At 44.3% G+C, this 25,899-nt stretch overlaps 1 protein-coding gene across 2 annotated transcripts; it reads left to right on the top strand.

Annotated features, from left to right (window-relative positions):
• The first annotated feature begins 2,988 nt into the window (after positions 1–2,988).
• Ms4a18 (membrane spanning 4-domains A18) lies at positions 2,989–24,000 on the top strand. Of its 2 annotated transcripts, none has more exon segments than NM_001447314.1 (7): positions 2,989–3,132; positions 6,429–6,905; positions 8,640–8,753; positions 11,316–11,372; positions 18,501–18,611; positions 19,945–20,046; positions 22,905–24,000. In NM_001447314.1, coding segments are annotated over 6 exon segments (1,026 nt in total). In that variant the 5' UTR covers positions 2,989–3,132; positions 6,429–6,437; the 3' UTR covers positions 23,079–24,000.
• The last annotated feature ends 1,899 nt before the right edge of the window (positions 24,001–25,899 follow it).

Below are 25,899 nucleotides of genomic sequence, written 5' to 3'. Positions count from 1 at the left end.
ACAGCAAAAGAAATGAAACTGAAACAAAAATCTAGGCTGCTCTTGGAACATGGTATTGTGGGTTCTACACTAAACATGAATAAAAACATAGTTTGTTTTGTTTTTAAGTAGGCAGTAGATCCCATGGGTGACAACTTCTTTGGATTTTTAAAATGTGATAAAGGAATCCTCCCCCCTCCTCAGTGGTTGACCAGGATGGGGCAGGTTAAAGAGAGAGCTAACCATTCTACCCAATAATGTGGGAAGAATAGAGAGATTCTGCAGGCAGCTCCGCCAGCACACCAGGGGACCCCAGGATCATAAGAAAAGAGAGATGGGAGGAGGAAAGAAAGGCTTCTAAGCACAAGGGGAGAGCAGCATCCTAAGAAGAAAGGACTTGCTCCAGTTCTAGGATAAGAATAGGAAAAAACCTGAGATTGGAGGCATCAGTTCTCAATGTGGAGTGAATCACTCTGCTGTCCTACCCTGCTAACATCTAGGGCCCCACACACAGCCACATGGACTAATTTTTTGAGTAAAGGTTTGAGGAAATCCAGATGGGAGTTCTAGTTTCTTAGGGCTAATACAACAAAATATCCCAAACACAACTTTTGGATGAAATGCCGGTGCAAAACCCAGCTCTTACCTCAAAGGAAATAAGAGTTTACTCTCGAGTCAAATATAAATGACTGTGATCCAGTAATATAGATTCAGGTTACTCTAACTAGTGTGTTCAAACAGTTTCATGAAGTTTTTAGAATTACAGAACAAAAGAAAGTCATAAATCAAGGTACTTTAAAGACGTGCCAGTAGAAACATCAGGTGTGTCGGTAATGGCAAAGTAAGGAAACTTTTGCCTGAGTCTGCAATGCTCTCTGATGACATTTTTAGCTTTGGATAAGAAAGCTAATGGTTTGTTAATTTATAGTTACTATCCAGTCCAAAAGAACTTGCTTACAGTCACAGTACATTAAGTCGGATGAGGGAGTGGACAAGGAATCATTATTAAGGAGACTAGAGATAGCCCACAAGAATTTGTCTCCAGCTATGCAAGAGCTCTGCTCTCCACCGTCATCAAGGAAGCTCCAGTCAATTGGATATTTTTTAAACTTCAGTTTATACAGGTTTGCTGTCCCACCAAAGTCTGAGCTCAAGGTATTTGCATACTTAGGGCTTTCTGAAAGCTGAAAAGAGGACCTGCTGTGTGCCTCTCTTACTTTCTCCTGTTTGTGGCAATACCTGGTGGTTTGTGGCTGATAGAAGCCTTATCCACTCCCTGCCTTTATGTTCCTATTTCAATTCTTCACTCTCTATAGAGAAATAAAGGCCAAAAAAAAAATCAAGGTCTCCAGGCAGTTGAAATGAGCACATGTCAGCTCCGAAGTTGAGGGGAAGGTTTTCTTGTAGATGTGAGGGAAAACAAAGCCAGAGGCATCTGGAAGAGTCCAAAGCAGGGAGAGAGAGTAGGAGACTGAACCAGGCCATGAGAGGAGATGGGGGAAAGAGAGCAGGAGAGAAGAGAGAGGACCGAGAGCACATGACTGAAATGGCAGGGTTTTCTAGGAATCAGAACCTAGATGATGGGTAGGGGGTACAAATCTCCTGGGCTGGAGAGGTTTGGGGTGAGGAGTTGGGCCACAGAGCCAAGATTCTGAAACAGAGACTTTGCAGGCACTGCTGAGAGAATCTAGAAGCCAGCGTGAGCTTTCAAATGCTAACAGTGCAACAGTTAGCCATTTGTCCCCAGTTCTCTTCAGACCTTTCGATAGATTCAACTCAGATGGAGGCCAAGCACTGAGAGGGGCCAAGTGGCCATAGGCTCCCACCCTTAACTGAAAATCTTCCTGCAATTAATAACCACTGGCATAGAAAAAAATCAGTGCTCTCCATTGGATATATTAGCCATACTGCAGAGTAGGTCCCAGGCCAGGCAGTAGCTGACCAACACCAAAGACCTCCATTGCATTTCTGTAAGCTTTTTGTCTCATTTGGCTTTGTTCGGGCATTGATTGTTTTGTTGGTCTTTTGCTGGTATATTTTTGTCTCCTTTTGGGGGGGGATTATTTGTTTTCATTTGTTTGGCTTTTTTTTTTAAGAGAATGAGGAAAAGAATATAAAGTTGAGAAAAAATATAAAGTTGGACCGGTGGGGAGGCGGGGAGGATCTAGGAGCAATTGTGGGACAAAAACATATGATCAAAACATATTGGGGAGGATTGGGAATTGTTCTCTAAAATAAGGAGGAAAAACCTAAAAGGTCAAAAATCAAAATCAAAATCTCTACTTTAACAATCAGACCCTAGCTTCCTGGAGCCTGTCCAGGCTTGGGATGTTTTATATAAATAATTATAGCCTAACTCCTAAAGACCCCTGGTGCCTCCGTTCAAATGGCTGGTCTTGGGAAAGATGGGTGGTGTTATAAAATTTACTACCTCACAATCTAATGCAATGCAACCTATGGTCTCTTCCAAGTAAGGCCACACTAACCCAAGGCAAGGTGAGATAACCTCTCTAAACTGCAATAAAGAAAGAGGCCATCCCCATTTAGGGTATAATTTATTCTCTCTCTCCTTTTCTCTCTCTCTCTCTCTCTCTCTCTCTCTCTCTCTCTCTCTCTCTCTCTTTCTCTCCTTCCCCTTCTTCCTTTCCTTTCCCTCCATGTTCTGACCACAGTGTATAATCTTTATTAAAATATTTAGATCAGTTTTGGTCTGGTGAATGTTCCTACACATACACATACACCATGCCTTGAACTCATGGTTCCAGGCACAACATAGATCCATTTTTTATAAGGATACCATTCATGCTGGCTTAGGTCCAATCCTGATCACTTCATTTTAACTCAATTCCTTTTTAGAAGGTCCCTACCTCCAAGTGCAAGCACACTCTAACTTTCTGAATGTGACACTCTCAGAGGCAGACTTTGGAATGCTCCCACATAATCCTACTGTAGACAAGGCCATAAATACTCTGAGGGGTAGATAAATTCAAGGTGGGAGCCTGCCACTACATTCATTGGCTCTCGGTGAAACTTCGAGGAGGACTTTGGAACTTTAAAGAGAAACCTAATGTTTGTTCTCTTGTGGGAAATTCCTAAAGCAGCTGCAGAAACCACCAGGGCCTGAAGAAGGAAACCGGCTTGCCACAGTTCAAGGTAAGATTTCTGGGAATTCCTTCACAGAGTTTTGACAGAACTCGGACCCTATCAAGAGGGCTCCAAGACCTGGACAAGCTCTGGAAAGATCTTTTGGGAGCTGCAGGAATGAGGACTCCCCTATAGACAGTACAGTGAAGCACGGTCGGAGCTCACAACAACCCAACCTTGAAGAATGCTGCTCGGCCCCCTGGCAGTCTGTTGAGAGTCAGAGCAGGTTCTGGGAGCTATTTTTCCATCTGCCTGAGCAGAGTAGTCCCAGGACAGAAGGCTGGACACCCAGGACAGAAAGCTGAATACCCATGGCAGTGGCATGGAGAAGAATGTCTTTCTGGATGACCACTCCCTAAATCCATCTGGTAAATGCACTGTGGCCAGGTTTGTTTAGGACCTCCGCCAAGAATTGGTGGGGAAGGACAACCTCCTTTGTTCCTATCAGGTCCTCTGGAGCCCAACCCAGGGCTCACCTGCCTGTGTCAATCACCATGTCTGTAACAATACTGCTCTTGAATAACAAGGAAAAGAGAGAGCTAACCCATTTTCCTATGGCATGGAAAAAGAGAATAGTATTCAGCGTAGTATTTATTCTGAAAATGAGAGGCAGGCAGAGTTTCCATCTAAACCATCAGGATCTCAGTTCCATGCTATAATTCCATTAGTAGCATGTCTGCCTAGAAAGCACAGAGCCCTAGGCTTGACACGCACACACTCGGCTCCACATAAACTAGGCACAGTAGGTGCATGATCATAATCCCAACGCCTGAGAGGTGGAGGCAGGAGAATCCTTAGCTATGTCACAAGTTCAAGGACAGCCTGCGCTGTGTGAGACTCTCTCAGAAACAAACCTTAGCTTCAGCATTTCCTGTGTGACTGCTCGGGTTAGCTAACCTCTTTGATCCTTGATAGTACATGGCTGGAAGTGTTGCTTCATATCAGCAGGGCTGTGAGACATAATCTACAGTTGCCATAGTTGTCACGATCAGCCACCTCCCTGGAAAACTCGGAGTTCTTGGGAGAAGGCAAGAATACTCGAAGTGTAAGGAGAAGTGGCACATGCTGCTTGACAGCTGAACAGTCATGGTTTGTGTCACCTGACAGGCACGGACTTCCTCTACAGAAGTTAAAACATGGTGACATGGAAATAAGTCTGGGTTCCAAGCCCACTCCTGTGAGCCATGCAGTGCGTCATTCCCCCTCAGAGCCGTGGTCCCTGTGAGGCTTAGTGGAGACATAGGGGATATGGCAGTGAGGGGGACATCATGGGGAATTCCTTGGCTGTCAGGTGTCAACAACAGGCATTTCTCTTGTTCATTTTTTAATTGGGTGCTGAGGACTGAATCCAGGCCCTCTTGTGCACCGAGCTCTGGCACCACACTGTGTTTCCAAGGCCCTTTTAGTTTTATGTCATTTTAATTTTGAGACATTTTTTAAAGTGGCCCAATTCATCTTGAAATTGCTCTGTAATATAAGTAAGTCTTGAATTTGCAACCCTCCTACCTTGGCCCCCTGAGGAGCTGATATCATGACCCTGTGCAGCCCCTACTTGACAAGTGTTTTGTGGCTGTTGTTTCCTTGGTTTAGCTTCAAAACAGGGCCTCATGGATCCCAGGTTGGCCTCAATATCACTATGTAGCAGAGGATGAGCTTGAACTTCTGAATCTCCCGATTTCCCCTCCCTAGTGCTGGGACCCTAAGCATGTGCGGCCACACCCAGTTCATTTGGTGCTGGGGATAGAACCAGGATTTCATATACATGAGGCAGGCATTCTATCCACCAAGCTACACTCAGAGTCCTGCTAGGTGTTTGTCTTACAGACAAGGAAAATTGCAAAAGCCCTCAGAAACCAGCTTGATCTTAAAAGAAGGAAAATCTGGGTATGTTCTGAAGTTCTAGGTTTTTAGCTGTTTGGACTTGGGGAGAATGAAGCGAAGCCACCATGTAAAAGCAGGAAAGGGAGTGTTTCTGGGCTACTGGAGTCTCAGACACTGCTGACTTCCGAGTCATCTAGGAGGCACTTTAGAAGACAGAGTGGGTCTGGAGAGTGAACTGAGACTTTTACCAAGCGATACCTGCATTGCTGACCTAGAGACCACATTTTAAGATCCACTTGGCTTAATACTGGAAATAAAATAGTTCAGAGTCTGAGGGAGGGTGGGATTCAGAGAATAGCCTATCTGTGACAGATGGCTGCTACTCTTCAACAAAGGCTGAGCTAAGAATGCCTTCCTGTGCTGGAAGTGAGGCCCTCACGGAAGGACTGACTCGGTGGTTTATTGGAAGGACACGTCTATATCCACATTTCACAGGCAGGAAACAGAGCTAGGGCCCTTACACCTGCAGGTCCCAAAAGCAGAAACTGTGAAGCAGACCAGCTGTCTGACCTCTGGACCCTGATGCTGCCTTGCCTGTGGCTTCCTTATCCAGCTGTCAGTAGCACTGAGTCACCGACATTTTCCCCACTCTGCCACCTCCTGGCACCATAGAGCACTGGCATGGGTTTACTTTGCCATCTAGAGAGGCCAGAAAGCTTCCTGATGGCATCATGCCAGAACCCACTTCACATTATTTTGTGTCAAAGCATTTGACATCCTGCCAGCAAGGATCTTAGGTGCAAAAGCATTGTACAGAAGTGAATATTAACGGGTGAGGTTTCTTTTCCTCACCTGAATGGGAAATATTTCTGCATCTGTCCTCAATGTGCTGACGAGGCTGGCTGCCTCCTCCCAGGCGTCCTTCCTCATTAGTGTAGGAAAATAAGACATCCTCCAGTTCTACCTTATCAGAAGGTAAGTCGGGACCACAGTCACATTATTCTCCACCAGCAGACTCAGACACCTAAGACAGAAGCACAGGCCATCCTCAGACTCCCTGGTACCCTAGAAATAGCAGTTGAAATATAGACAAACAGAAGCCAACACAGCATTCACGTGGTTCAATTCCCAGTACCCACGCGGGAGCTCACAACCAACTATAACTCCTGTTCCAGGGGATCAGATCCCCAGCCTCCTCAAACACTAAACACACACATGGTTCACAGACATAAATGAAGGCAAAACAACCATACACACAAAAAAATTAAATTAAATAAATTTTAAGGTACCCGACCTTTCAAGAAGTCCCACCTCATTTGAATATTGTATCCTCAGAAAGAACATGGACGCCCCCCCCCACAGGAAACAAAGACTCTTATCTTACATAGTAGGTTTGCATTTTAGCCAAGACGATGACAGCCATAAGGAGTAAGAAGGATTGTTGGTTTTTCAGTGGAAATTGTATCTTGTGTGTTTTGTAGCAGCTGTGCGTCATGAGCAACCAAGAGAATGTGTCTGCTGTCACTGTCACTGTCCCAGGCAATGTCCGTGCCATCCAGCCTACATATGCTGTGGTCTCTGGAGGACAGGAACAGCCTTTGCAAAAGGCCACCATGCACCCAGCCTCAGCAACAGTGCTCCAGTGTAACCCAGGGAGTGCAAACTTCCAGAACCCACACGTTGTGATCCAGAATCCAGCTGGAATGACAGGCCTGCAGGCTAGACCCACTGGACTACAGTATCCAGCAGGAATGGCTAGTGTGCAGACTGCCCCAGGAGTAATCCAATACTCACCAGAAATGACAAGTGTCCAGATCCTACCTGGAGACCCTCAGAATCCCCTGAACACTGTCCCTGGGTCAACACAGACCTCAAGCCATCCCCAGTGGAACATGTCCTTTATGTCCTTTCCTGAATTTAATCCCAAGAAATTCATAAATGAAGAGGTCAGAACGTTAGGGGTAAGTATGATGTCATCTCTCCAGCTCTGTAAGTCCATGCGTTTGATGGTGACAGAGGGCAAAGGAGGTCACAGCTTCTAAAAGCAAGGGCTAGGATAACACCACAAATGTCAATCCCGCCCTGAATTCCTCAGCTCTCCACTCCACATGTTTTGGGGGGCTATAAAATTGACCAGCCATCCATTTCCTACCTATCTAGGACAAGGATCAGTGGCAGTTTCACTAGAAAAACCACTGATCCGGGTAAGTGGCCTGGGCTTCCTAGAACTTCAGTCACTGCCTCTCATAAAATCTAGTAAGCTCCGCTATATCCTAATGCCTCTGAGGTTGCTGGTTTCCTCTTCCACCAAGGAGATTCCTGCCTCTTTTCTGAAACTTCTAATGTCATTTGGAACCTTGAAAAGTTCAACTCCTTTCTATTTTCTGAGGCAGAAACAAGATCGGTCCTATGCTCTGCTAGACGCCAGCCAACTCCTCATAAAAATGACTGGCTAGAAGGATGATCGGATCATAGCAAATTCCTCCCAGTGCACCCCATTGCTCAGCATGGAGCACACCCTATGAGGAAAGAGTGAACCACAGTTGACCAAGACATAGTTCTCAAAGATCTGGTGGGAGTGAATATTTACTTCCTAGCAGCTATTATAACTGTACCTTCTGGCAATTACCATGAGACACATACACAGCTTTGGTGCTGAAAGTGTGCAAAAGGCCCTACTTCCTTTCAGAGGTTGCAAGCCTTCTAGAGGACAAGGGAAGGTTAAAGGAAACAGACTCATCAAAACCCCCACTATAGTTGGGATGTGGCTAGCTTATGCCCTACAAGGCTTCATATGTCAGAAGCTTTGTCTCCAGGAGATAATGTTGGGAGGTGCCAGAAAGCCTTTAAGAGGTAGGGCTTAACTTGAGATATTTAGATCATTGGACTCAGAAGAGACTTGTATAGTCCTGGTGGAACCTCTTAATAGTTCTCACAGGAGCAAGACTGGCCTCCCTCAACCTCTCCAGCTTTCAGTCTCACTATATAATCTCTCCCTCTTGCAGGTACTCCCACAATGATACAATTTACCACACAATGACAAAGCCAGGGGAGCGCTCATCAGAGCTAGCCTGAACTGACAGTCCCAAAACTATGAGCTAAATCGACTCTCTTTTTCTTATCCAAATTACTCAGCATTTGGTATTTCATCATAGTAACTGTAGATGGGCTAACACATGCCCCCAACCCCTCACTTCTATGTTTGTATCCCAATTTATCAAAGCCACCTCTTAGACAAGTCTGTAAAACTGTATCAGGAATCCAAATGCTGGGCCCAACCACCAAGAAAGGCTGTCACTGTATTGTGGGGAGGTAAACAATGGTGATGTTGCACAGGCTTTGTAATTCTCTATTATGCCTTTTACCCTGTTAATTAATACTGGCAACGTGAATTCTGGTGGCTGAGTATTCAAAATATCCGGGGACCCAAGTTCAAAAAGAAAACTGCTCTGAATAATCTTACCCTTTTCGTTTCTCAGGCCACCCACTGGTGTCAGCTGTGGGACTTTAAAACACACCTGGAACAGACCCCACCCAGAGATGTTGGTCTAGTCCAGATGTTGATCTAGGTGAATACCAATCCCACTCATGCCTCAAGTGGCTCTGGAGTGCCACCTCAAGTGGCAAAGAGCAACACAGCAGCAGCCCATAGCCCCACTTGCTCTCTCACAAGATTCTCTCTGCTTTCCCCACAGGCCATCCAGATCCTCATTGGTCTATTTCATGTATTCTCTGCATTCAACCCTCACATATACTGGAATTTTTCTGTGCTGGGGGCATCAGGATACCTGATCTGGGGAGGCCTGTCTGTGAGTACAAGGCTTGTGTGGCCTCCTTTCTAAGTCATTAAAGGGGAACTGGGGAGGAGAAAGAATGAGAAGAGCCTTGGACCCCAGTCCCAGACATAGAACCCTTCCAGCTTAGAAGTCTGCAGGTGCTGCTGAGGGCTGAGGATCTCAACTACACCCCTGCCCTGACAACACCACCTCGTGTCTATAAGGAGCTTTTGGCTGTAAATATTCATTACCATATTTTTACCAGAACTTTTAGGGTCAGAGCCTGGGCTATGCAGCAATCACAAGCCAAGCTCCACCACTCACACTTAATAAGCCTACTGTAGAGATGGGTCATAGGAAAAAAAGAAAAGAAAGATCATTTAAGTACTGTGACTAGAGTGAGAAAAGGAACAAATAAAGCGGCCCAGAAACACCTCCCCCAAATCCCCCTTGGGGGTTTAGGTTTAAGCAGAGGGTAAGGAGTACACATAACTACCCAATCATGGTCATGGTGTGGTCCTATCCATAGCTGGCCCATCATTGCCTCAGCTCTAGTCTGTCCTGCAAAGTAAGCTGACAAGCTGCCCAAGCTGTGTGAAATCTCCTAGGAAGTAAGTTCTTCTTGACCAGTACCAAGCTTCAACCTTTCTCTTCTTCTAGCACAGGACTCCTAGAGTAATTGTAATCCCTTGATGTGCATTACTGTAATATCCTAATATATGTAAGCTGAAGTCCACAGAGTTTCATGTTACATATAATGTCTACCTCCCATTCATGAAGACAACTGCAAATTTTTCAGGAATTAATTAATTAAGCAAGTTGCCCAACCATTTGGTGATAAGAAATTGGCTTTTAGAGGTAAACAGCCTTGATCAAGGCCCAGCACAGCAATGTATATATGAAAGTCAGGGGAATAGGAGAAACAAGGTTCTTTCAGAAGGACAGAAACTATTTCTTAAGGGGCCTAACTTGGGAGAGTGCAGGCCACTCAGGCTCATGGGAAACTTCCACGGGGTCAGTGACTCTGTACCTGAAAACTTGAATGACATTCACAGGTAATAAAGGAGGAGTTTAAGAGAAGTATTATTATAGAAAAAAATTAAAAGCAGAAAGAAAGCATAACCTTCAAGCCTGGGTAACCAGAAAGAGTGAGAAGAGTGAGAGGTACTTCTCACAACAGGAAAAGCCGGGGAAGCTGCTCGTCTGGGGGCAAAAACTGGGTGAAGGTAGAGCTCCTCCTACTGAGGTTAGCTAATCTTCCAGGCTTACTAAGGGGCAGGCTAATTGGGGTCTTGGGATATTTTCCTGACACAGTCAGGCAGCTGTGACTTGAAAGCCCACATGAGTGAGGAGTCCCAAAAACTACATCTCCTGAGCTACTTACAAAACGTGCACACTACTTCACTAATGAGTTTCTGTTCCCTCTACCATACCAACTGCAGCTAAGAAATTGGCATCTGCACATTGATCTTCTATCTGGGGAAAGAACAGTGCTTTCTTATTAACTCTAGTTACTTTCAGATCTGTTAGAATTTCTGTGCTGGCTCTTATATCATCTACTAAAAAGACACTGTTATACTATATACATCTTTATTTCATTCTCTTGTCCTAATTTCTTGGGTTTCAGCTAAGTTTTAGGTTTCAGTTCTTCAAACTCAATGATCTAGGGAAACTTACTATTTTAAAGTTTCAGATCATCCAGTTCAAAGCTCCCTTTTGACTGTACAAAGGCACTACACTTAGCCATTTAGAAGTGTTTTGTCTCGGTGATCCTTACAAGAAAGAAATACAGGACTAAGGGTATGACTCAGTTGTCAAGCATTCACCCAGCATGTACAAGGATCTGAGTTTGATCCTCAGTAGTATAAAATAAAGTATACAGCAACTATTATTACTACAATGAGATGAGATGAAAACAGATTCAACAGTAACTCAGAGAGATCAACTGTGTGAAAACAGGGACCTTGATAGGACTCTCTGGCTGGTCTAGTAACACAGATGAATTAGTAGCATATGAAACAGGAGCCCCGATGTCCTCTCTCCTAACCTCAGTACTATGACCACCATGCTACCCTGCCCCTAACTTCCCAGGAAAACATCATAGTCATAAACAGTACAGTGTCAGCAATGAGTTTGGACAATGGTATGGTCCACCATGCATTTGCAGAGACCTAGTCAGATGGTGGTGATAATAAATGACTTATCGCAGTGGTTCTCAACCTGTGGGTCATGACCCCTTTGAGGGTGAATGGCCTGTTCATGGGGGGTCATCTAAGATCATCAAGAAAACACACCAGGTCACACAGTCTACATATAATACACCTTGAACTTTATAGATATTTACATCATGGTTCATAACAGTAGCAAAGTTACAGTTATGAAATACCAATGAAATAATTTATGATTGGGGGATGGTCACCACAAAATGAGGAAGTGTATTAAAGGGTCACAGCATTATGAAGGTTGAAAGCCACTGGCTTAGGGCATCCTACATGGCATGGGATAGTGATAATGTTAAGAGGAAGCACACAGATTTATATGTCTGAGAAACAAGATGTATGAAATTTAATGCAATTGTTCCCTGTGTCTGTGTAGTTTATCATCTCTGGATCTTTGTCAGTCTTGGCTGAAAAGGATACCAACAGTTGCGTGGTAAGTCATCATGCCATCCCTTTGATAACCTTTGAGTCTTAAGATTGTGCTCTTTCCCACACTTGGACATGAATGTCACAGTAACCCTGTGGTCTGACACTAGGTTCAGAGCATTTACACACCGTATTTCACTTGATCCTCACAACTCTATGATGTTTTATTCTCTCACGTTGTAGAGGAGAAACTGAGGCAGAGTATTTTAAGGTAGAGATCTAAAGACCATCAGCACAACTAAAGTCCAAGTTGGAGTCTGCTTTAAGCTAGAAGGTGACTGCCTGGAAGAAGAAAAAAAAGTACTTCTCACAGAGCAGCCTCCAGTACATTTTACAAGGAGATTTAAAGACAAAGAGCACCAAAAACTACATCCTTGTTGGCAGTTGCAAGGGGAAGCAGAGCAAGCAAGCAGTTTAACAGAAGCCAAAACATGCAGTTAGTTGGGCATTTGACCCTGAGTGTCTAGAACAGGATTGCGTGTTTTCCCATAGAATTTTTCCCACGGGGGTAGAAAACAGGGTGTGAGTGGGGAGCCAGTTTCAAGTAAACCACAGACGCCTCCAGCTGAGACAAGATGGTTCGTCCTGTCATGTTCCTCATTCATCTTAGTGAATGAGTTAAACTGTAGACTCATCCTACTCTAAAGAGGTGTACTTGCCTCTACAGACCATTAATTTGACTAAATTAATCCTTTGTTTTACACAATTGGCCATGCGATTTAAAGTGCAGGGCCCCACTGTTAACCCAATCTGTTTTACAACTTTTTCAATGGAAACGTCTTTGTTCTCGGCAACTAGGGAGCCCAGCCACAGGGTTTACATAGAATTGTAAATTCTGTATTCCTCTCAAAAGATAAACCTCCACATCTTTTCTTTTTCCAATACAATCAGGCACTTAAAGTGGGTATCAGTGAACAATGGTCAAGAAGGAATATAGGTTTCTAATCTGTAGTCACTCTATTACCTCCCCTTATCTATCTTCCTCCTTAGTTCCCAGGTCCTGGTCTAAAAGCAGTGGGAGTTGAACCATAGCCTTCTGCTTATACCCAGCACAAGACTCAAAAGAACATAAAGCAAGGGGCCAGGGCCAATTGTTGTTGTTTAAATGTTAGGACCAATGTTGGGGCTTAAATCTCGGTTCACATCCAGACAAAGCACACCAAGTCGACATGGTTCCATGTGGAGAGGTTTAATGAGAGAAGAAGAGGAGAGGAGAGGAAAGGACGGTCATGAGCATGTGGAGGGAAAGGAGGATAGGGAGAGAAGGGACAGGGACAGAAAGGAAGAGAGCAAAGAAGCAAAAGACAAAGAGAATGAGGAGGGGGCAAGCAGCCCCTTGTATAGTGTCAGGCACAGCTGGCTGTTGTCAGGCAACTGTGGGGCAGAGCATACCTGACTGTTTCCAGGTAGCTGTGGGGGTGGAGCCTAGACAGAATACCAACACCAATGAACCCTTCATTTTAATTCTGCCCATAGTCTGAAGATAGTCCATTTGGCATCATCATCAGTGACTATTGCTTTCTTGATCTGGATGTGGTGGATCTATGGCATAATGCCAGCTACCTTCACAGCCATAAAAATGGAGAGAATCACTATATAGTGTCTTTTCCAAGTTGTTTTCAGACCCTCTGGCTATCTGCTTGGCCAGATAGTATCACTTGGCTTAAACTGGGGGAAACTAGGGTTGGGTTTCAACCCTAGTTAGCTGGGTCTCTTTGATAGTCCAATTAAGGACCTTTATGGAAGCCTAGAGGTCTTGTAGTGACTTAAGAAAGGAATAGTTAGAGTTTTGGCAACTGTTGGTCTCTAAACTAAGGAAGGAGTGGGAGAGTTCTTCTAAACATAAACTCACAGAAAGTAAATCCCTTTCTATATTCAGCACAATGAGTCCAAAGCAAAGCAAATGAAGGAGGTAACTTTATCTGAGCAACTCAGAAAGTTTTTGGACCTCAGATGAAGGTGAAGATCAGTTACCAGAGTCCTGACAGTTGTTTTAGGTAGAGTGATCTTTTCTCTGTGTCCTCCACTAATTTATATGTTTGAAATGTTCTTTTTTTATTATTTTCATCCTCTATTTCCTCTAGTTTGCCATGGAGTCTCAGGCAAAACTGAGTCAAGGTATATCATCCAAAATCATCAGAATATTAATAGAATCCACTAGTCTTAGGGCCATTTGTCTAGAAGCCAGGCCAGTGGCCCCATTGCCTCTTGCCTCAGTGGAGCCATTTTATTAATGTCCTTGGGAGTAAAGGATAGCAACTAAGCCACATAGCCTCTAGGAAGGCCTATATCTGTTTTCTTTGTTTTTAATGTCCTTTTCTTGGTGGCAAAAAGTTCTCTTTCTCTATAGATCTTATGTGGACATGTGTGGTAGTGAAAGCATAGTGACTGCCTCTGTATATAGTGATGGACTTTCCTTTTCCCCATCTGAGAACCTAGGTCATATCAGTCAGTTCTAGTATCTTGGCTGAGTTATCTAGCTTGGGCCAAAATAGTTCTAGTAAAAGTAACTACTGAAACCCCCATGCACCTGGTTTCATCTATAATTAAGCTTCCCCTATCCTTGTAGAGTACTGCATTAGGATCTTTCAGGAGGATGTCGCCTCAAGATAGTCATGGATGAATGCCTATGGGTCATCAGCAGGAAAGAAAGTAGCAGGATTGGTGGCAATGGGTTTCCCCAAACCAGACTCAAGGGTGATCCAGTAGTAGAACCTGGTACTGGTTCACATAAGCATCAGACAGCCAGATTTCTGGTGTTCCTTGGAAAAGAGCCTCAACTATGTGGAGTGCTGTGAGGTACCTGAACAGAGTTAGCATTTTATTTAGATTAGCAGTCACCGCCATAGCTCTTAGGCAGATGATTCATCCTAAGGCTGCAGAGTTCAATCATTTGAACAGGTATGTCACAAGGGATTTTCATGGCCACTAAGTTTGGGTTAAAACCCCTTTTGAAATGCTTTTTGTATATTCCCTACTCTTCAGAAATGCTGAAATATTTAAGGATTGAGGGTCATAGTGTATGTTACTAAGTATCTTTATTTTATATAAAAAATTTATTGAGAAAGACACAGAAAGAATATAAATAAAATGAATCAGTGTTGTGTAAAAAAAAAAAAAGAAATGCTTTTTGTTTCACAGACCAACAGATGAAAAGGTTTGGAGACATTTGGAAGTGCTAGGGCTAGAGCCAAAGTCTGGGCTGTATTTAAAACTTCAAATGCCTGTTATTCAGACTTAGCCCAGATTAGGGGCTCAGTACCCCACTTGGTACTAGTGTTTAGAGACCTTGCAATTTCTGAAAACCCTGGTATACAAAGGCAGAAATTTGTAGGCATACCTAGGAACACTCAAACCTGTCCCTTAGTCTTTGGAGCTGGGATATGAGGTATGACAGCAGTTCTACTCTGAGACAGGTTCCTTTGCCTCTCCTCGGATAATAGCTAAGATAAGTAGCCTCTGATGTACAAAATTTGAGCTTTCTTAGACAACACTTCATAGCCTAATGTCTGCTACTCTTGCAGCAGTCCCTCAGTGGCCTTCTTACGATATACTTTAGGAGGAGGTCATCTACATATTGTAAAAATATGGTCCCAGGAAGCTTCTGTCAGAAAGACAGGAGATCAGATGAGATGATTTCATCAAACAAGGTTGAAGAATTTTTAAAACCTAAGACAACCTGATCTAAGTAAGATACCCACTGTAACTTCCAGCTGGGTCTTTCAGTTGAAAAGCAAAGATGATTGACTCACCTCTACCCATGGGAGGCTAAAGAATGCATCACTGAGATCCAAGACAATGAACATCTGTTTCCCTAGAAGAATCAGTCTCATGACTGTGTATGGTCTTGACCTGCCTGTGACTGACTCTCCTTAGATTTTGAACAAATCTATAATAAGAGGCCCCAAGTTTCTTCACAGGCAGGAGAGTTATCTGCCAGGGTGATTGGCAGGGTACCAGGATGCCTGTCTCTCTAAGTCAGGTGATATGGACTGGAATTTCCCTTTTGTTTACAGGGTCATTGTTTAATCTTGACAGGAAGTTGAACTGGTTGATGAAAGAATTATAGAAACTTGGTGTTGGGCCAGTCCTGGGAGGTTGGTTTCTGCCCATATCCCTGGGAATTTTTGTTGTAAATCTGAGAGAAAGCCTAATTCTATCTTCTGATTGAGGAGAGGACTTTTAGCTAGAAGATATTCTTCTGACAAAGGGCAAGACACCAAAATTTTGCGGGGTATCTGCAAGTCTGTCTCTCCATCAGAGAAGAGAACGGTGGGTTTCAGTTTATACAAAAGGTCCTATCTCTCATTTGGCTCTCTGTTGTTAACCATTACTTGATCTACCTCTAGCAACTGAGACCTACTTATACCTTTACATTTTTCTGACTTTTATAAAATTTTTTATACTAGCTGAGAACAACTAGATGATAAAGACAATCTTTTTTAGCAGCTGCCTTTAAACTTTCTTTAAAGGGTCTAGTGAAATTTAATTAAAGTCTCTTTGGTCAATGTTGGACAGCAGGGAGAATCTGTTCTGTCTGGGCTGCATTGTCTGGCAGCAATCCTCCCATTTATCCCAGAGGCAGTTTTTCTGTCTTTTTCAGAGAATCCTGGGTTTCAAGTTTTCTAATTATGTGGCTCACTGATTGAAAGGAAACATAAATCATGAAAGAGGAGAAAGTTTCACTTTCTCTTTTCCCCCAAGGTTCAGGGCAGGGCAAATTTTTCCCTTCTGTGAGGCTGCTTAGAGCAGATATGGGAGGTAGCAGAAGGAGTTGACAGCTTTGGAAACTATTTCTCCCTCCCTGTGTGCATACCTCTTGGATGACAGGGGCCTCTGGATGAGAGGCCTTCTTCCCCACCTCCATACATGGATTAGAGTCAAAACAATAGAGAACTCCAGATGTGGGGCAGACATGGAGGTTTAGAGGTTTAGAGGTTTGGGGGTTTTACTGAGCAACCTGGCAAAGTCAAAAAGATTTGGGTCCCTAACAAAAAGGGTTGAGGTCTTAAAACAGGGAGCATCTCACACTAGATAAAGCCACTCACACAGGAAAACAGAAGTGACAGAAACACATAGACATGCAGAGAAACACATAGTAAAGACAACCAGGGATGTCCACCACACATTCATGTAGCTGAACAGACCGGAGGAATCAAGTGACATCTCACACAGATTCTAGATAATTGGATCAGCAGTCAGATTCAGCCTTTCTTTCTGTCCTAACCAGAAGGCCCCTTATCAAGAGTTACCTCCTGAAATAGCAGGCTAGATGACTCTTATTGAAGGAAATTTAGGGGTATCAGAGGGGTCTAGACCACTGCAGATCTCTCCTGAAGCCCTAGAATATCTCAGACTGCTCATTCATTGGCTGCTGTGGTCCACAATCTGTGTTAAGACCTGGGGTTGGTCAGATTGGTGAGGAGGGTCTTATAAGGATCTCACTGGGGCCTCCATATGTTGCCAGGTAGAGACCCAAAAACCACTCAGCACAACCAAAGTACAAGTTGAGAGTCTGCATTCAGTCATCAGGCAACTGCCTGGAAAGAAAAACACTTCTCACAGAGCAGCCTCCAGTGCATTTTACAGGGAGCTTTTAAAGACAAAGGACACAGAAAACTACATCCTGATTGGCAATTGCAGGGGAAGTAGAACAAGCAAGCAGTTTAACAGAAACCGAAACACTAAGTTTGCTGGGCATTTTTACCCATTGAATGTGCCCTTCCCCAAGGACTCTTGGTGGTGGGAATCAGTTTCAGGTTAAAGTTGACTCCAACTTAGACATGAGATGGAGGAAACTTTGCCAGGTAACAAGAGAAAGGTCAGGCCTTGCTTCAAATCACACAGTGAGTATGTGATAGAGCTGGGATTTGAGCCCAGAATTCTCTAGTTCCAAAGCTACAGTGTGACCTATTGCATTTGCTACTGCTACATAATGAATGTCTCAAAACAAAACAAATGAGCAAGAAGCTCTTAGCAATTTGGAAAAGTCATGAAAATGTATTGTGCAATAACCTGGGGATGTTCTGCATTAAAGCCAAGTCTAGGCTAGATGGAGATGAGAGTGTATTTCAAACAGTAAGGTTTGTGCTGAAACCTAAGAAGTCTCAGTATAAACACAGAGCAGGTCCCAGGTCCTCCTTCCCCTTACTTCTACATGGTTTCTGTCTCTTAAGGAAAGTGATAAATTAAGGACAAGTTATTCACTAAAGCATTTCCCAATTCCTAATCCCTGGTCTGCAAGGCAAATTTCTGCTACCCAGTTCTGCCTTACAAAAGGAGCACCCCCTCAACTCCCCAACTAAGCTCATATGTCCCAACAAGACTCACCAAACACTGCCCACACCTCAGAAAACCCAGTGCCCTGAGGCAGCTCTCTCCTGACTCCATCTTCCTCAGATGTCTGACTTTTTTTTTTTTTCGAGACAAGGTTTTTCTACGCAGTTCTGGCTGCCCTGGAACTCACTCTGTAGACCAGGCTGGCTCAGAGATCTGCCTCCCTCTGCCTTCCCAGTGCTCAGATTAAATGCATGACCTGCCCAGCTTGGGTGTCTGACTTCTAATGGAAATCTCTCCTTCAATTTCTGTGTCTGGCAGCTGTCCCAGACTCAGCCCAAATGAGACATTCCTTTATTTTCTTCCCTGAAACCCCACTAAGGAAGCAGCATGAGTGGAGGCAGGCCATAATTCCTACACCAGGCCATAGTTCATTACACCGCCTGATGGCAAAAGGGAAGCTTTCACATTTGAGAATCTTCCCCAGCCAAACTTGTCCACCCAAGCTCCAGACGCCCTCACGCTGAGTCCCTGTCTCTCTTACTGTCTTTTCTCAGAATGAGCTTGACATCCTTGCTTCTTTCCTCTGCAGAGCAGTCCAGCCACCGTACCAGGCCTCCCTCCACATCAGCCTCCCTTGGCTGCTTAGCCAGACGTCAATATTCTCCCAATGAGTGGCTCCTACCCTAAGGGAGTTGGCACAACAATCATCTCACTGCTTCTCGGATAAACAGGCTTCTCTCCAACCAGCCTGACCCTCTCCCTTCTACCCTGCTCCTCTTTTGCTTCCTGAGTCTTCCCAAATGCTGAACTTACGCTGACCTTTGCTCGCCATTCCCCTCCCTCTGTGTCCCTTCAGGTGAACAGCAGCATTGGCATGAACGTCATCAGTTCCATCTTCTCCTTGACTGGAATCCTCGTTATCATCATAGATTTGTGTTTTCCCACCCCCGGTATTAGTTTTCTGATGGTAAGCATTACAACGGACTGGTCCCAATGCTTCTTCAGGGCCAGGAGAGCCTTACATGGTGGCTTCTTGAGCAAAAAGGAATTGCAACAGAATTCCATCCTCATATGATCCATAAATTACGTAACTTCCACCAAATCCCTGCAACTGCTAAAAACAACCACTAGACCACAGTGAGGACTCTGAAACTAAGAGGGAAATGGTCTGAGGATAGAGATACAGCTACTTGTCTCAAACGGCAACCTGGTCCTTCTTCACGACTAATCAAGTAGACCAAGGAAACCTGGCAGAGCAGGGGTCCGTCTACAGAGGTGAGGAAAGTCTTCAAAGGGACAGCATCCCTGTAGGCCCCAGAAGCCTAATCCAGCTGACAGAACTTGACCTTGATAAGACATGGCAGAAAACCAGACAAGATTTTTGACCTCTGGAGTCCAGCCCTAGGCAAACAGAATGAACTGATGAAGAGGCAGACTGTGGTTATGAGGAATTAAGATTGACCTTGTCTATTAGTCTGAAAAGGGGCTGTTTGACAATAGGCACCTCTGTCATCAAAGAGTATACTAGTGTCATGTAGAACAAACACTTATGGTTCCAGTAGCCCTGATGCTAAACCCTGGGGTTCCATCCTCTGCAAAAGAGGAAAATTGGAGAGGAAGTACTTGTAGACCCTGCCTCCACAATGCACTGTGGACAGGGTCACAGCTCAATGCACACTGAGCTCAGTCCTGCCCTCAAAGCTCTGATTCAGACAAGACCACGGGGATCATGCAACCTAAGCCAGCCCGGAGCCAGGCAGAGTTGATGGTCCTGATCTCCCTGTTACATCAACTCACAGTAAGGACCCCTGGCCCCTCAAGTAGGTTCTCAGTCAGAGCACTTGTTGGGGTCCATCACAGTTAGGGATTATCTCAGGAGCAAGCGTTAAAACAAGTAGCTCTTGTAGAGAGAGGAAGTAAATAAGATCTCAGGGGAAGGAATCTGGAGTACTTACATACCAACCCTACCCTACCAGTCATCAATGGAAGACTGATCTCCAGAGGATCGTTTTAGCTTTGGGCTTTGTGGCACAAACAGCAAAGTGGGCTCTGGAAGCCATAAAAGTCCACAATAAAGAAATTCAATGGCTGATAGGTAGAAGTTGGGGTATACTGAATGTATATGGCAAAGGTACGTAAAGGTACCAACAACATCAGCACCAATACACCACACACAGAGGCTGTTTCTAGTCTTCCAGATGAGGTATATGTCGGTCGCTTTAGAACAGCTACAAGGGTGAACTGTCATTCAGTCAACCCTGAAGACTGAAATGCCTCCATTTCCTCTCTGTTCTATGAAGGTAACCTCTGGTATTCTCCTTCCTTTCGCCCTCCTGGAATTCATCCTCACCTGTGTGGTCTCACATTTTGGATGCCAGGCTGTTTGCTGGCCCCATTTTGAGGTGAGTATTGGGCTTTATTCCAGGAGAGCAGCCTGCTCTGGTTTAACAAGGAATGACCAGATCTTGAGAGAAGTGAGGAGGACTGAGAGTGTGTATCAGAAAAGTTTTGCTGAAAAACAAACTACCCCCAAGCCAAGTACCTTAAAACATCAAGCATTTGCTTCAACAGTTCTCAGATATCCCACACATGAGATATTTACATTATGATATGCATTCATAACAGTAGCAAAATTACAGTTATAAAGTAGCAACAAAAACAACTTTATGCTTGGGACCACTACAACATGAGGAACTATATTAAAAGGGCCAGAGCAATGGAAAGATTGAGAACCACTGATTTACATGGTTCTTGGTTCTGAATATCATCCATTCGGACTGTGATAAATGACTTCCTCTTCAACTGATGTCATCACTCTTTGATGGAATCACTCTCTCTGCAGCCAGCTGCCAGATGGGCTTGAGGAAAAGCTGGTACTCAGGTCTCTTAGGAGGATGGTTCATTTTTGCTCCTGTGAGATATCATCCTCCAGTATGCCAGCTTGAGTTTCTTCACAAGGCATCTGAGTACCCAGAAAAACATGTAATCTCTCACAGGCAAGCACTCTAGCCCTTGCTTGTGCTCTATTTGCTGATGTCCTTTAGCCAAAGTCATTCACATGGCTAAACTTAGTACCTGTGAGCAGAGGACTAGTTCCAGTTATGGGGAGAAAAGCTACAACGTTACCTAAGAGGAATGAATAGGAGGATTTCCAATTGAGTTACTAACACTTCCAAAAGAATCAAACCATGTTAATCTCCAACCCAGGATTCCCAAGCATTCCATCCAATTCCGTTACCATACTTGAAGACCAGGATCCAGTTTTGGATTATGGGTCCACTCAACACTGCAAGCTAGAAGCTAAAAGCATCTTTGGAGCTGAGAATGTAGGCTGGAAACTTGGTTGGCATACAGGAAACACTAGGTTTGATCTCCAGTGCTGCTTAAACCAGGCATGGTGGTACATACTTATAATCCCAGAACTTGGGAGGTAGAGGCAGGAGAATTGGAAACTCAAGGTCATCCTTGGCTACTTAGCAAGTTTGAGGCCAACCTGAACAACATGAGACTCTATCTCAAAAACAATTACAATAATAATTTTTATAATTCCATTAATATATCCGACAGAGTCTAGTGAGACAAGAACCAGATAACTCAAATCCATTCTCCCATTCAATAGAGAAAGAGGCTCAGGACAAATTCTAAAATCCTATGTCTGGAGATACAACTGGGTGGTTAAGAGCACTGGCTGCTCTTCTAAAAGACCCAGGTTCAGTTCCTAGCACCCACTTGGCAGCTCACAGCTGTAAATAATTACTGTTCCAGGGGATCTGATGCCCTCTTCTGCCCTCTGCAAACACGAAGCACATACACAGTATGCAATCATTCACACAGGCAAAACATCCCTACTCACAGAACAAATATTTTTAATGAAATCCTATGGGGCAATATTTCCCACAGGATGGCAGAGTGCACTCCTTGGATAAGAATCAGTTCAGCTTTGAGGAAGGATCTGCCATTGCTTTCTACTGCTTCCTGGATGTGTCTCCCTAGTCCACTGTTCTCTGGGGTCTTGATCTCTAGTTTCTTGGCTCTCTCAGTAACATTTTTGCTTTCTCAAAAGAAAGAGTCCACCTTTTCCACCTTAAGAAAGATGTGCAATTCTCTAAGCATTTTTGTACTTTAAGCAACATCGGCTCATATTTAGTGGTCCTTTGGCTAATACAAGTTCCTCAAAAATCAATTGGGATGTTTTATGTACCAGAGTATGGATGTTGCAACTTGACAAAAGCCTCATCATCAGTTGTGTTCTGGTTAGACCTCCCTCTAGACCTACCATCACCTATTTTGAAATCTGACTTCTCTGGAACCAAACCCATAAGAACAGCCTTTCAGAAGCTTTTGGGTATAGCCAAGGGCCTCACTAAAGGCTGAAGGCATGACTGTACAAGTGCAAGGACCTGAGTTCAGATGCCCAGCATTCACATCAAAAGGCAGGTTCTGCAGCATGTGTCTGTAACTCCAGAACTGAGGATCAGGGAAGGCGGGGCCAAGATGGGTAGATGGAGCTCATTGGCCAGTCAATTTAGCCAATCAGTGAGCTCCTGGTTCAGTGAGAGAACTTGTCTCAAAAATTAAAGTGGAGAGCGGGTAAGGAAGACACACAGTGACATCTCTGTCCTTCATACACGTGTGCACACACATTCACACATATCCCCATGCACTGTGCACACACACATAAACACACACAGTCTTACTTAGCACAGGTTGATTAAACACAATCCTTTCTAACATTTGTTGTTAGGCCTAAAATTTACTTTGAATGCCATTTATCCATAGGTAACTTCAAAAATACACCCCTAAGATATAATGGCTCACACAACAGGCATTTAGCTCATGATCCTCTAGGTCTTGCAGTCAGCTCTGATCTGCTGGGATTCCCAGGTTTGTAGCTCTTTGCTAAGATACCCAGTGACCGGGTGGGCTTGGATTGGGTGGGACAGATGCACACATGTCTGGCAGTTGGCAAACTGGCTGTGGACAGAAAAAAAAAAACTGGGCTACTCATCTATTATTTATCAGGTCAGGCAGACTGTGTTCTGTTCCAATGAGAAAATACAGTAGGCAAAATACAGGTTGCTGCTTGTATCCCCATTACTAACATTGTTTCCTTAGCCAAAGAAGGTTATGTGACCAAGCCCAGTATGGTCATGAGAGAGGGTCTCCAAAGGCATGGAAAGAGGAAGGGAAAGAAGTTGCATCCTTTTTTAAAACTTCATTACAGAGGACACTGATTGGCTTCCTGTTTTTTGTCTTTCAGAACATGACAGTGTTCCCAACCATGTTTGGTGGCAACACAGTCAACACAACCACTGGACCTGTCAGCACCACCAGCCCAAACAGTGCCACCAACATCCCAGTCCAGCCCACCCTGCCCAGTGATGTTCCCCCTGAACAGTTATACCACGATGTAGCTGATCATGCCCAGAAATAGTTGACAGAATCGCTGATAGAATGCTCATTTCAATGACAAGGAAGCCCTGCTATAACAGTATCTTTGTTTCACCATGAAACACCTGTGACCTTGACCTTGGCATTGCCTCTAGGCCAAGATGAACATCCATTTTTTGCACCTCTTCACTCATAGGCTTCCCTTTGGTTTGTTATTGATTGTGCTTTTTTAATTCATAACCGTTTTTCCCTTTGACTCTTGGTATCTTTTAACTTTTTAAGGAACTGTGTACAATGTTGCGTCCTGTGTTCAGTTGCTTCTGTTGAATGCTTATTGTTGGAAGCCAATTCTAAACTAATAGGCCAACTGTGGGTTCAGCCTCTAATTTCCCTCCCCCAACTCTAATCCTGAAAGGTAATTCCCCTTACCCATGGAACATGAGGAGAAGCACAAAAAGTATGGACTGCCTAACCCTGGTGTGTGTCCCCAGCACTTCTGGGTGTGTGTGAGTGGGACCCCAAATGGACACCAGACAGCCTGCTGGAGCTGGAACAAACAAGCCACTCAAGCCCAAGGAAAAGAGCTGTCTGAGTCGGGCAATGGTAGAGATGCAAACTTCACAGGGCAAATAGGAAGGGACCTCTCAAGGGTGAGAGCAGGATGAGAGCAACTCCATTAAGTACCCGGGACACTATGTATTTCCCAGCAAAGTGTTACAAACAATTGTATGAGCAGAATTGACAGATTCGGCCATATCCAAAGAACAGGCAAAGACAAGGATCATTTAGCAAGAGGGAGATCTGACCGTACTGGCCAAATCACTGGCTTATGGGCTACATGAACCTGCAGAGGATCTGGGAGGTAAGGCTGGGTACTGTGAACACTCCAGCATCTCCAGCATCTCCAGCTTCTCCTGTTCTCCTGTTGTTTGTTTTGTTGAAGTAAAGGTAATTTTAGAGGACAATAAATCAAGACCTCATGTTTCTTAGTCTGGCCTTAAACTCCCAAGCTGAAGAAGGGCTTGAACTCCTGATTCACCTGCCTCTATCTCTTTTTATTTTTTTCCTTTTTTTTTTAATTGGATTTTTTTTTTATGTTTCTTCTCTTTACTGAGCTAATGTTTCTTTATTTTGCATATTCATGCTTCATCTCATGTATGGTTTCCAAAGACTTTCTCTGTTCTGAAATGTGATGCTTCTATGTTATTTTCTTCATGGTTACAGAGCTTTATGGTTTAGTGTAATGTCTAATTGGATTTTTTTTTTAAATTACATTTCAAATGTTATTCCCTTTCCCGGTTTCCCATCCATTACTCCCTACCCCATCCCCTCTCTCCCTTCTTCTATGAGGGTGTTCCCCCTCCCCAACCACCCCCCTTTCCCACCTCCCTGCTCTGACATTCCCCTACACTGGGGGGTGGGGGGGGAGGTCCAGCCTTGGCAGGACCAAGGGCTTTTCCTCCCTTTGGTACCCAACAAGGCCACCCTCTGCTACATATGCAGCTGAAGCCGTGGGTCTGTCTGTGAGTAGTCTTTGGGTAGTGGTTTAATCCCTGGGAGCTCTGCTTGGTTAATATTGTTCTTATGGGGTTGCAAGCCCATCCATCTCTTAAGCACTGCTGTGATAGGGATGTGTCACCATGCTTAACTCCCTTCCTATTCTGAAATCTCAGTATCCTATAGGGGGGAAAGGAAACACATCTCTTCTCTCCCCCTGAAGCTTCCAGAATCTTTCAAGACAGCAGACAGTAGACAGATTAACAGGAGAGAAGATATTTAAATTTATTAGGTGCCTGTCACAGAATCTCACAAATCCTGAGAAGAGCCAGATGGGTGTGGCTTGTGCAGAATCAGGTATTGCAGGAAGAAACAAACAGCTGAGGCTTGGAGGGAAGGGATAGCCATGGGCTGAGAAGGGTAAAGGGAGTAATGCAGGGTGGACAGAGTCTCAATGCAGGAACAAAGGTAGTTTCTCTATAGTAATTAAAGTTGCAGGCAAATGGTGTGTGGCAGTCTGTAGTGTTGATACAGTCTCCTGTGACATTAATCCCCCTGCTTGCACAACTCGTGGCAACAACAAGGCCTTGAGGAGAGCCTGTCTTTAGATAATAGAAATTCAAGAGTGCCCTGAGGAGCAAGTCATAAGGAGGAGGAAGGTGAAAGACACAGGAACGCTGAAGGTCAGAGACTCTGAACTCACTCTTATCTCACAAAAGCCACACCAATGAACTGTGCTCTGGAGTGACTGTTTCCTAAGCCTCAAACAATAGCTATGTGTCTTAGTTAGGGTTTTATTGCTGTGAACAGACACCATGATCAATGCAAGTTTTATAAAGGACAACATTTAATTGGGGCTGACTTACAGGTTCAGAGGCTCAGTCCATTATCATCAAGGCAGGAGCATGGCAGCATCCAGGCAAGCATGGGGCAGGAGGAGCTGAGTTCTACATCTACTCCTGAAGGAAGCCAGAAACAGATTGAGTATCCTCAGGCAGCTAGGAGTAGGGTCTTCAAGCCCACCCCCACAGACACATTTCCTCCAACAAGGCCACACCTTCTAATAGTGCCACTCCCTGGGCCAAGCATATGCAAACTATCACACTACTGATATAAGAGATGCTCAGGCTACCCCAAAGATTATCACAGGGGATTTTGACATGGAGAAAGAGGCATCAAGAATAACAAAAGAAGCCAGTTGGTAGAGACTGGAAAGCCCCCTACCAGGGCTAGAGAAAGGAACAGAGCCATACCTCAAACAGATGACAAATGAGGAAAGGGTGTGTTCTATGCAAATGGCCTACAAAGGGTCCTTTTATTGGAATGTTCATGACTTCTGAGCCTCCCAAGTGTCTATCCTGCTTCCA

Source organism: Rattus norvegicus, chromosome 1 (assembly GCF_021556685.1).
Source record: "Rattus norvegicus strain SHRSP/BbbUtx chromosome 1, alternate assembly SHRSP_T2T, whole genome shotgun sequence".
Classification (NCBI taxonomy): Eukaryota; Metazoa; Chordata; class Mammalia; order Rodentia; family Muridae; genus Rattus; species Rattus norvegicus.
The sequence above is the reverse complement of the archived record's forward strand: the minus strand, read 5'-3'. Positions and strand labels throughout refer to the sequence as shown.